At 47.7% G+C, this 11893-nt stretch overlaps 1 protein-coding gene across 1 annotated transcript in view; it reads left to right on the forward strand.

The window, feature by feature from the left end:
• Positions 1 to 10648: 10648 nt before the first annotated feature.
• The window catches only part of znf423 (zinc finger protein 423), a 153317-nt gene continuing 152072 nt past the window's right edge, over positions 10649 to 11893 (forward strand). The window contains 1 exon segment of the mRNA XM_080001986.1: positions 10649 to 10751. Coding sequence (XP_079858112.1) covers positions 10712 to 10751 — 40 coding nt within the window. The 5' untranslated portion in view covers positions 10649 to 10711.

Genomic DNA, 11893 nt, shown 5'->3' on the forward strand with positions numbered 1-11893 from the left:
AACCAACAGCGCAGTCGCCTAAGTATATTTAAGTTTACACTTTGAAATACGGCTGCAAGACATTATAGTAAGTCATTATATAAAAGTATTCTTGTAAACTAAAGATAAATAACCCAATCTGTACTCTGTGTTGCCAAACTTTTTTGAGCAAGTTCAATAGGTGATGAGGGGGCTTAAATCCAACATTTCATTAAAGGAAATAGAACTAATTTCCCCAGGGGGGATTACTAAACTATACAGAATAAATATATTTGCTAGCTCCAAAATAATGAAAAATCTGTCACACTCTACCCTTTACCGTCATCCCATTTCAATCTTCTACCTTCTGTCCAGTCCCTCTCTTTCTATCCATCTTTCTTAATCCCCCTGATTTGTTCTCATCCAGCTATTTTTCAGTTTTTTTCTTTAATTCACCCCCTCCCCCCTTTACCCCATCCTTCCCTGCCCGCCGCTGGATATCAATCAGAATGTATCACTCCAACTATTCCTGGTGCCATTGTGTCAGAATTCACAGGAACTTTTAACGAATGGGAAACCTGTTTTATTGTTACCTCAGACCCTCGCTGCGTATGTTTGTGTGTGTGTGTGTGTGTGCGTGTAGGTTGTGTGGCCGAAATTAATGGGATGCACACACCTCCTTGCCACCCTTCCCTCTAAATCATGCGAGGCAGACATGCATGCTCGCACTCACACACACATGCTCACACTACTCAATCACTCACCCCCTCCCCACACACACACACACACACACACGTGCACGCACGCACACATTAGGGTGTTAATTGTTACGATAACACCTTCCAATAACAAGGCTCTAATTATCAACATGTTTGGCTGTCAGAGTGTGTATCTGGCACTCGTATATGGATCATGGGGTGCATGTGTTTGTCAGTCTATCTGTGTGTGTGTGTGTATATATATATATATATACGTATATACGTATATATACATTCATGTCTATACACACACACACACACACACACACACACACACACACAACATTAAAACCTCCTGCCTAATATTGTGTGGCTTCCCCTGGTGCCGCCCAAACAGCTCTGACCCGTGGAGGCATGGACTCCACAAGACCTCTGAAGGTGTCCTGTGGTATCTGGCACCAAGACGTTAGCAGCAGATACTTTAAGTCCTGGAATTTGTGAGGTGGGGCCCCATTGATCAGGCTTGTTGTTCCAGCACATCCCACAGAGGCTCGATCGGATTGAGATCTGGGGGAATCCAACACCTTGAACTCTTTTTCATGTTCCTCAAACCATTCCTGAACATTTTTTGCAGTGTGGCAGGGCACATTATCCCACTGAAAGGCCACTGCCATCAGGGAATACTGTTGCCATTAAGGGATGTATTTGGTCTGAAACAATGTTTAAGTAGGTCTTACGTGCCAAAGTAACATCCACATGAATGCCAGGCTTAAAGGTTTCCCAGCAGAACATTGCCCAGAGCATCACACTGCCTTCACAGGCTTCTTCCCATAGTGCATCCTGGTGCCATCTCTTCCCCAGGTAAACGACGCACATGTAACCGGCCATCCACATGATGTAGAAGAAAATGTGATTCATCAGACCAGGCCACCTTCTTCCATTGCTACATGGTCCAGTTGTGACACTCACTCGCCCATTGTAGGCACTTTTGGACCACTTTTGTTAGGTACTAACCACTGCAAACCAGGAACACCCCACAAGACCTGCTGTTTTGGAGATGCTCTGACGCAGTTGTCTAGCCATCACAAGTTGGCCCCTGTCAAAGTCGCTCAGATCCTTACGCTTGCCAATTTTTCCTGCCTGACTTCACATGTCAGTGGTTTTAATGTTGTGGCATGTGTGTGTGTGTGTGTGTGTGTGTGTGTGTGTGTGCTGCCGTGTGTTAGGCTGGTGAGGAATATGTGCGCCAGTATGGGGTCTGTGGTCGAAGGAAGAATTTTAGATCATCATGTGGGCTGGTATGTGCTTGGCTCTGGGGTTTGGGTGGGGGAGCTGGGGGTGGAGAGTATATCAACATCTTAATCCACATTAGCCAGGGGCAAAATTTTGTCATGCAGATTGTCATGCAAATTATCACTATGAGAAATGACATCATGTGTGGTAAATGCAAGGACAGGAGTATTGTAAATATCCACAAGAATTCTGTCAGTATTGTTTCATTGAGCTGAAGAACCTGTGGAAGGGAAGGAGGAGGATGGACACATGAAACACCGTTTGAAGTTCTTTTGTGTAGAATACTTATATTTCACGAGGAATATACAGTATATTATGAATGGGATGTGATGCGAAGGCTGGGTGGAATGAAATAATTCTTGTGTACACATTTGTTTGTTTTTGAGAACAGACATTGCCATCACCCCTAGAACTAGCCAGCCCTTAATAAAACAAACAAATCAAACAAAAATCACATCACATTAATTCCAGAGATAAGGAGGACAAACTTGCCACTCCCCTTCTTTCTCTTGTTTTACCGACACAAACTTGGGTGGCTGCCTGACCAGCTGTACGAATGGTGGATTGTTGGCCGACTGGTTGACTTACTGGTTGCCTAGATACCTTGTTGGCCCATTGCCTGGTTGGTTGGCTTAGTGGTTGGATAGTTATGGTCTTGGTTGAGTGTCTGGTTGGTTGACTGGCTTAGTGGTTGCCTAGTTACCTTGCTGGCGGAGTGTCCGGTCGGTTGGCTGGTTGGCTCAGTGGTTGCCCAGTTATCTTGTTGGCTGAGTATCTGGCTGGTTGGCATAGTAGCTGCCATCAAAAGACATGTACGTAATACTTCTGCCGGCGCCCCTGACCAAGGCACTGGCAACAGAGCTGGAGTTGGTCCCCGGGCGCTGCGCTGCAGTTGCCCACTGCTCCTACGTATAGGACGGGTCAAATTTGGTTGTATCCTCCTTGTACAATGACAATAATGAGATATTCTATTCTATTATTATCTTGTTGGCTGGGTGTCAGGTTGGTTGACTGGCTGCCTATTGGGCTAGTTGGTGGGTTAGGTGGTTCTTGGATAGCTGGCTTAGTAGCTGGCAGTTGGATGTGGGCCAGGTTGACAGGCTACGGAGATGACTGGTTGACTTACCCGTCTGGCTGGCTGGATGGTTGAGAGATTAGCTGCGGGCCTGAGTGGCTGAATGACTGGCTGGCTGTTTGTGGAGCTGGCTGTGGATTTGGCTTTTGGCCTGGCAGGCTGGCTGGCAGGCAGGCTGGCTAGCTGAGGTGTTGGCCCTCGGCCTAGCTGACTGGCTGCCTGGCTGGCTGGCTGAGGAGTTGGCTATGGGCCTGGCTGGCTGGCTGGCAGTGCTGAGGCTCCTCAGCCCTGGGTCCCAGCTGAGTCCCAAGCCAAGCCCCGTCACCCCACCAGATCTTAATTGGGTTAAGTTTGTCCGCCACAGATAACACTTCTTCTTTCTGCCGAGAATAAGAAAACAAAAAATGGCCTGGCACTAATGACGCTCGTTAACGCGGTTCTTTTCTATTATGGGTGTAGGGAAATTAGGAGAAAGGGGGTGGAATCCCTGCAGAGCCAGACCATCAGGGGAGATGTGGAATTGTTAAATCCGAGTGCTTGATGAGAAAAGGAGAACACGAAGAAAGAAAGGGAGAAATAAAAGAGAAGCCTTTCCTTTTTTTGTCGAGCGAGCGCTGTCACGTTGCCACAGTTTCTTTTTTCCATTGTTGCGCAAACCTTTCAGTGCGACTGAGTCTGGCAGGACACTGTATGATGAAGATACGCACATAGGAGAACCGACGCGTGTTTTGGGGGCGTTTCTGTCATTTACTTGGATTAACGCACACAAGCAAGGGGCCAAACACGCACACGCTCGCTCGCACACAAAGGGATTTGTGATTCCTGTGTGTGAAACCGATGGATTAAACAGACAGTGTTTGCTGAGGAAACTGGAAAACCGTCTGGGTTTGTGTTTTCTCCTTTTCTCAACGCTGTTTTTGAATGAGGCATGTTGGATGTCTCAGATTTTACTTGTGAAAAAGTTCTGCCCATTTATTCACACTGAGTACATTTAAAACAAATGATAAAAGAGCACTCTGGCGCCCGCGGCTACGAGATGCCTTCAGGTGTCGGCCTGTCATTTGTTTTTGTTCTGTGGAGTCCGGTCTCATATATTTGGGCATGTCTCCTTTAACGGCCTATGGGCCGCGACGCACCACCTCTATCGTTTATTGGCTTCGCACTTCGCATTCACGTACAGGATCGAAACTTCTGGAGAAACCCTTTTTTTTTTTTTAATACGCACAACCGCGGAAGGAAATGCTTTGTGATTGGACAATAAGTATTTTCCTCATATCGCACACTGGGAGAGCGTGCGTGAGCCGTCAGAATATCGCTTCGTCACCCCAGATCGATTGTTCGCCACCACAGTTTTGTCAAACGCCGACGAGAGTTCAAGACAATCATCTTGGAAAGAAACGGTGTATCCATCACATGACCCCTGGAACAATGAAGAATTTTTTGCTTTAAATATAAAACCAGTCTAAATATACAGTCACTCACAAAAGGGCACAGCATACTGTGCCTCAGTTGGGACTGGAATATAAAGGCCTGAATACACATAATAATCAAAGTGGTGACTCCTATTGAATTTAATTACAAGAATTAACATGGACCTTTCCTTGAATGGACATGGTGTCTGGTTTATTCATTTGTTTCATCCATTTAGTGTAACCGATCACTGGCCTGCTCATAAAACGTACTCAGGAAAATGCATTGAAACAATAACACTGCATCAAACAAGCCCCGGGCTGGTAATCACTGACGACGCTGATCGATATCAGAAACCACGAGCGAAATTAAAGTTAAAACCACCACCAAAATGCCATCGTAAAAAAAAAATAATAATTCAACATCCAATCACTGCCACTGCGACTGTAATCATGATGATCGCCAGCGTCCTCGTCTCCGTCATGATGATCGACATTATCAACATCATTACCTCCATTCTCCCTCCTCCTCTGCGACTTCAGACAGCTGGGATCCCCGTGGCAGTCGGCCCTCACGTCCGCGACGCGCGCTCGCGCCGACACGTGCGCTGACGTCTCCGCAAAGACCTCGCGGGTGGCAAGTGAGTGTGAACAGAGATGGGAATGGGTTGGAATGACTGCAAAAACAAGTATCAAAAACCATGTTAATTTTTCCCCCTCTCCTCCTACCAAGAATATTTATTCAGATAGTACCTCGGGCTAAATGTTGTCACCTTGAGATCTGATAGCAATTCAAGCCCGCACGAGGACGTATTTCGAGTCCATGTGACGGCGAAGCGAGACAGTCCGAAGGTTGACGTGATCTAAATTAAAATCCAATGGGGCCGCATGAATAGCAGTCGCAATGGGACGCAAGTGTAAACGCCCACGCCGGAGCACCTTGCACCTTTGGCTTTGTGTATCCAGCCCATAATAAGAAGAGACAAAAGAGCGCAGTTTTGCGGTATTTAAATCTGTTACGCGTCTGATTATTTGTCATAAAAATAGCCTTTATCTAGGGCAAAAGCAGCGAGACGGAACGTTGTCGTCTGCAGAGGGGGGACCTAATAGGGCTGGCAAGAGTTCAACACAACACCAGACCGGGGGAGGAGAGGGGAGAGGGGGGAGAGTTGGAAAAGAGAGGAAAATGGAGGTGGGAGAGAGACGGGGCGATGGAGATGAGATCGAGGGGGGAAAGGGGGCGAGCAGAGCAAGAAAAGCAGGAGACAGAACGAGAGACAAAAGAGAGAGCAAGAGAGAATGCGCTTTAGGCCACATAAATATAACATGAACTGTTCCACTGGTGGTAGGCGGCACGCTGCACAACCGACCGCCGCTCGCCGAAAGCGCCGCGGACCCACCTCAGGAATACCAATGTGAAACACACAAGATGGCCGGCGCTGAAACATCGTCGGTGTGCGATGGCGCACGAGGAGCAACCGGTTCCGCGTTGGGATTTTCGAAGACCCCCGCCTTTTTAGCGTTGCGACTGCGATCCTGGGACGACCAAACCACCCGCTGGCTCAAAAGCCCTGCCCCCTGGCCGCTCGTGCGCCAAGTTCTGCAAACACCGTTGTTTTCGTGTTTTTTTTCGGCGGGTGAAAAGGAGATGGATCAGATGTGTTGGGCGTGAAATCCTTAGTGCGAACCCACACTGCCGCAAAGCCACGAAGCCCTTAAAGTGGAAAGTTTGCGAAAAAGCAAAGGGCTTCGGCCCACTCAGAAGAGATCACTCACATTTGAGACGTTGCTCAGTCGTCTTCACTGCCGCGGCTTTTTTTTAACTTTTCGTTCTGTGAATGTTTTGAACCCAAGTTCCTTGCGGCGGATTTTAGGAAATCCATCCATTGGGAAAAAAAAGAAGAAAAAAAAGTTTTCTTCAGCGATTATCATGATGAGTTTATATCTTCCGTCAAAAAACGGGGGAATGTTTCAGCTTTTGCCATCAACGAACGCCTCATTTCATCCTGACAACCGACCTCTACCCCCCCCCCCCCCCCTTTTTTTTAAGCTGATCATACTGATGCTCCTTTCGAGTCCATACCAACGTTGTGCTACTGTTAAGGTATGAAATCCTCAAAGGCAAAAAAAAAAAAAAAAAAAGAAAAAAAGAAAAGACCCTATTATTTTGTCTTCGTGGGCTACAGTGCTACATCTGTCCCCGGCCTGTTCCATTGATGCCCTGTCTGTATAAATTCCCACTGCGTGTCTGTTGGCCGACTTACTCAGTGGCCGCGGCTTGATGTTCTCTTGTGCCACGCTGGAGAAAAAAAAAGGAGAGAAAAAAAAAAAAAAAAAAAAAAGGCTCCACACAAACCCCTTCTAAACCAAATCCGCGCCGAGATGACAGAGGGTGTAATCGCGAGCTATGTGATTCAACAATACCGCTCTTAGAAGCTATTCAGATCGGGGCCTGTCCTTGACCCTTAAGGAGCTTGTAATGTGGGCTATTTTCCCACTCTTTGTATTTATGTGCAGAGGAAAGATGGCGGTGGGGGTGAGGGTGACAGGGTTTCATTTTTTTTTTTTTTTTCCGATAGGGGGGTGTTGCCCCACTGCGCCAGCCGTACTCACACTGGGGAAGCTTCGAAACACCAACCTGCCCCCCCCCCCCCTTTTTTTTTTCTCTGAGATGCACGGACAAGCTTGTGCATGCACACGCACACACACACACACACACGCACACACAGAAATACAAACACAAGGCCTCCTGGCGTGCGCTCATTTCATAAGGAGGGGAGAGAGAAAGAGGTGAAGGTTGGAGGGAGGGAGGGAGGGAGGGAAGACGGGGTTGGGGGGGGGTGCACAGAGACCCCCCCCCCGACCCCAGCGGGCGGTGGATACTAAAGGCCGCTCTGTCTCTCCATGGGAGAGCGGTGTGGGGTGGGGTGGGGGGGGGGGGGGGCCAGGGAGGCTCAATCTGCAGCCGCCCCGCTGGTCAGCGCAGGAGACCCCACGTTACCCAGTTATCCATGACAACCAGAGAGAGGGAGAGAGGGAGGGAGAGAGAGAGAGAGACATGGCAAAGCTCAGCTGCAGTCAAAGAGCACTCAGTCGGAGCAGAGAGCCAAGAACAAAGCACCCAGTGAGCTTCAGTTTATATTATATATATATATATATACATATATATATATATATATACACACACATACACACACACACACACACACACACACACACACACACACACACACACACACCCCTGCCTGTCTACCTCATATTGTCTACCAGACATTTCATGTTTTTTTTTTGCTTTACTGGACATAAAGGAACTCTGGAGGAAAAAAAAACAAAAACAAATACTTATTCACATCCTTTCACTCGCTTAAAAAGCTTAAGAACAACCGCTTTGGAAAAGGAGGGCATGGAAAATGACAGAGCACAGGGGTCATTTCGGAGAGAAAGAACACGCCAAGCGACCAAACAATGTGAAGGCATTGGCAGCGGCACATCTTTGCAACGTACCAACGCTCTGCATGTTAAGAAAGACATTTCTTGCGCTCCCATTCTGAGATGCGGAAAATGTCCATTACACACAGATAGGTTCTGCTGGTCCCCCCCCCCCCCCCCAGATGAATAGAAACTGAAACTAATCCTGTCACAAACTGTTCGAACAAATTTTTAATCCGACGCAAATGAGTGAAATAATAAACCCTCAAGAATTTCAGCGTTCTGAGCCAGAAATCCTCAAGTTACCCCGAAATGCACGCACAAATCCTTTGGACCTTTTGAGCAGCGGAGAGAGGAACCAGGGAACAGGGTGTGATGTGGCCGCTTGTGATATCCCTGTAGTGGCTTCTTCCAGGAGTAAAAACACAGAAGGGACGCGCAAACCTGCAAAGCGACCTGCGTCGGGATGTACTTTTAAAAAAACCAAAAAAAAAAAACCAAGGTGCACCAGGGTGCTTCGTTTTTTCCCCCCACAAAAAAAATGTTGAAGCTGGAGTCAACCTCCACGTTTCCCCCTCCATCGTGGTCATGCACGGCTCGTGAACGATTCGTTCATAGCGAACGACTCGGGCGTCAGGAGTCACTTCGTCAAGAGGGTAATCTTTGCCTCGCAAACTGAAAATAATTACAGAGGACTAAATTGAAGTCGATGGCAAAAAAAGACCATGGCATTTTACAAATATTGTATGATAAATTTTATTATACATGTTTATTGAATATTTTAAAAACTTTGAAAGAATTTGAGAGAATTGGGCAACAAGATTGGCATCCTGGGATCCGTCGTTTGCATTCTTCCACCTTAATGAATAATTTTGAGTGACTGCACAGTGTAACGGCTGTAGAATAAAGACACCATCAGTGTTTAGACGGGTTCCCTACAAGCCTCACTTTCCCTGTGCAATTCTCCGTGGCACCGGGTGCGAAACCCCGGGGAAAATGATGGCTTTACGGCAGCGCGTCAGAGGACGTGCGTCAGCCAAATGGAAATGGAAATGGTGCAGGTAGATCATAAAGCCTCAAACATAAAAACAACTCATCCGAATCGCTTGAGAAATGTCAACATTGTGGTGCATTTTTTATCCGGGAAAAAACGCAGCTTCCCCCCGTTTGCGTGTGGCTGTGTTGACGCCGACCGAAGCTGTTAATGCGGCGTCCGTGCATATACACGTCTGCGATGGCGCAAAATAAACAACTGGAAATAAAATAAAAGGGGACTGAAATCGTCGCAATTTCAATTTGCCTCTTCAGCGAACACGCGCCATTTCACGCGGAGCGCTCCGAGCGGCTCCGGTTGTCTTTGCGACAGTGGCGCAAAAGTTCTCTCTTGGCCCCTCCGACGCAAGACGGAACGGAAACAGAAATGGAGCCACGCGCAAACGTGGGCTATCGGAACAGCGATGGCGGCGGCGGCGACGACGACAGCGTGTGTATTATGGAGGTGTAATGAGTATTGTTAAAAGCGATCGAATCGAACGACTCCTTTTCTGCCACCCAACCCCCCCCCCCCCCCCCCCCCCAGTTGTAGTTGCGCGGGTCGGCCATGGCTGGGTGCTGTTGCCTAACGAACGTCCCCCCCCCCCCCTCTCTCTCTCTCTCTGTCTCCCCCTTCCCCGCCCAGCCCTCTCCCCTCCCTCTCTCTCTCTCTCTCTCTCTCTCTCCAGCCTCCGCTTCCAGCCAGCCAACCCGGGCTGTGCCGAGCCGCTCCCTGCGGGATCAGAGCTGCTCCCCCGCCGGGACCCTTCTCCTCACATCCCCCTGCTGGGACGCGGCTACACTTCCAGCCAAGCACTGCCTGCCTCGCCTGGGCTTTATTATGTGTGTCTGCGCCGCAGAGGCAGGCAGAGGAGGCGGCGGCGGAGGAGGAGGAGGGAGCCCGGTAGCCAGAGTCAGGACAAAGAAAAAGCAGGGAGACAGAGGCTCGCGGAGAAATATTAGGACTCGACACTAATCCCGCTGCTGCGGCGGGCTCGGGGAAACGTTTTTTCTTGTTTTTGTTTTTTTTTTTTTTATAAGGGGGGGAGAAAGGCAGGGGGAGATCAGGGGAGATCAGGGGGGTGGGTGGCGTTAGAGGGGGAGAGATCGCAATGCCCATGCCACAGCCACAGCCACAGCCACAGCCACAGCCGCCACCGCCACCACCACACAGGGTAGAATAACCGGACGGAGCACGGGAGGCTGGCTCCGGTGGATCGGAAGAAAAGAAAGAAATGAAATAGTTGCAGCAAAAGCTCCGATCCCCCCCCCCCCCCCCCCCCCAAAAAAAAAAAAAAAAAGAAATCCGTTAGAGCGGCACCGTCCGACCGGAGACGCGTCAAAAAGGGGGGAAAAGGAAATCCCGTTTCTCTCTCACCCGCCCCCCCCCCCCTCCCACAATAAATCCTCGCGGCACGGAGCCAATCGTTCCGTTCGGTTGCGTTTCTTTCTTTTTTTTTTTTTTTTTTTTTTTTGGTCTCAGAGAAATCCCGGTATTTTTGATTTGTTTTGATTTGTTGTTTTTTTTTTTAACGCGGACCGTCGTCTCTCTCGCTCCTTTTTTTTTTTTTTTTTTTTTTTGTGTTGTACCGCGCGGCGAGTCGCGTTGCCGCATTGCAACAGGCGGAGCGGAGCGGAGCGGAAAAGCCGCTGGTCCGTCCGCATGTTCAGCTGAAAGAGAGAGAGAGAGCGAGAGAGAGAGAGAGAGGGAGAGAGAGAGAGGGAGAGAGAACAATCTGAATAATAACAACAGCGGAAGACCCAGCGCCGAGACCCCCCCGATTTGAGGAACGTTCGCCGCATCCGCTCCCGGAGAGATGTCCAGGCGAAAGCAGGCCAAGCCGCGCTCCGTCAAAGGTAAAGGAGACTGTTCTCGTTCTGTCGCCGTTATTGTTGTTTTGTTCGTGGTTATCGTGAGCCGTCATCTCGTCCCGAACAGAGAAACTCACAAGTGGGAGAGGAGGCAGCGGCCAATCGGATCTGGTGGGGAAACGGGCGCGTTGTGTCAAACAATTTAAAGATATAAGGGCACCGAAAGTGTGCGCGTTTTTTTTTTTTTAAGTTTTAAAGAAAGTCACTGTGAAAGGTGTTGCTTTTTTTTTTTTTTTTTTTTTTGCCCTGTAATAATTATCATGGTGTTATTTCACTGTCCACTGCTCCACTTATTATTGTTTGAATTGAGTCACCAGGTGTTGTGCTTTTCACTGTAATGAATTCATTTCCCCTCAAGTTGTTGTGATTCGGGCAGTGAGACCGTGTGATGGTGCAATGTTGTCACTGTCACGTCTTTAAAAAAAAAAAAAAAAGTATTTTTTAATCTTATCTCAATAACGGGCGAGAAATGATTCCGCATAAGCTGATTTTGTGACTCTTCATGTCTCCAGAAGGAGTTAAAAAAATGCCCCCTGTTCTCAAACAGAGCCCTCACTCAAGTGTTCTGTGTATTTTCACTCACATTTGCCTCATTAAATGAATTATTATTATTATTATTATTATTATTATTATTAATAATAATAATAATAATTATAATAATCATAATAATCATAACAATCATAATAAGAATAAACATTTTTGTTTCAACTTCAATTTACTGTTCATCATATATAGGCTCTAATATGATCTCCAATTCCAAAAATCCGAAATGTCATGTTTTTATCTTTATTGTTATTTATTCAACTTATTCTTAAAAAGGACCACCGCCTCTCCACCATTGTGACAAAATGGTGCTTCCTAGCAGACAGGGTGCATGTGGGCACGTTGTGGCCCCTGGCTCCCATATTTTCTTTTATGGGACCCAGATGGGGCAGCAAGAGCCACTGCGTGTCATGTGCACCCCCAGTCGGACCCTCACTGCGAAGGGGTGGTAAACAACACTGGTTTCAGCTAATCATTATACTGTTGGAAAATACTTAGATTAAGTAGCAAGTTTTTTTATTTTTTTATTTTATTTTTTAGGTCAGGGTTAGTATCTTCTCACAGGTATTTGACAGTTTCAATGG

The sequence above is a fragment of the Zeus faber genome (genome assembly GCF_960531495.2).
Source record: "Zeus faber genome assembly, chromosome: 6".
NCBI classification, from domain to species: domain Eukaryota; kingdom Metazoa; phylum Chordata; class Actinopteri; order Zeiformes; family Zeidae; genus Zeus; species Zeus faber.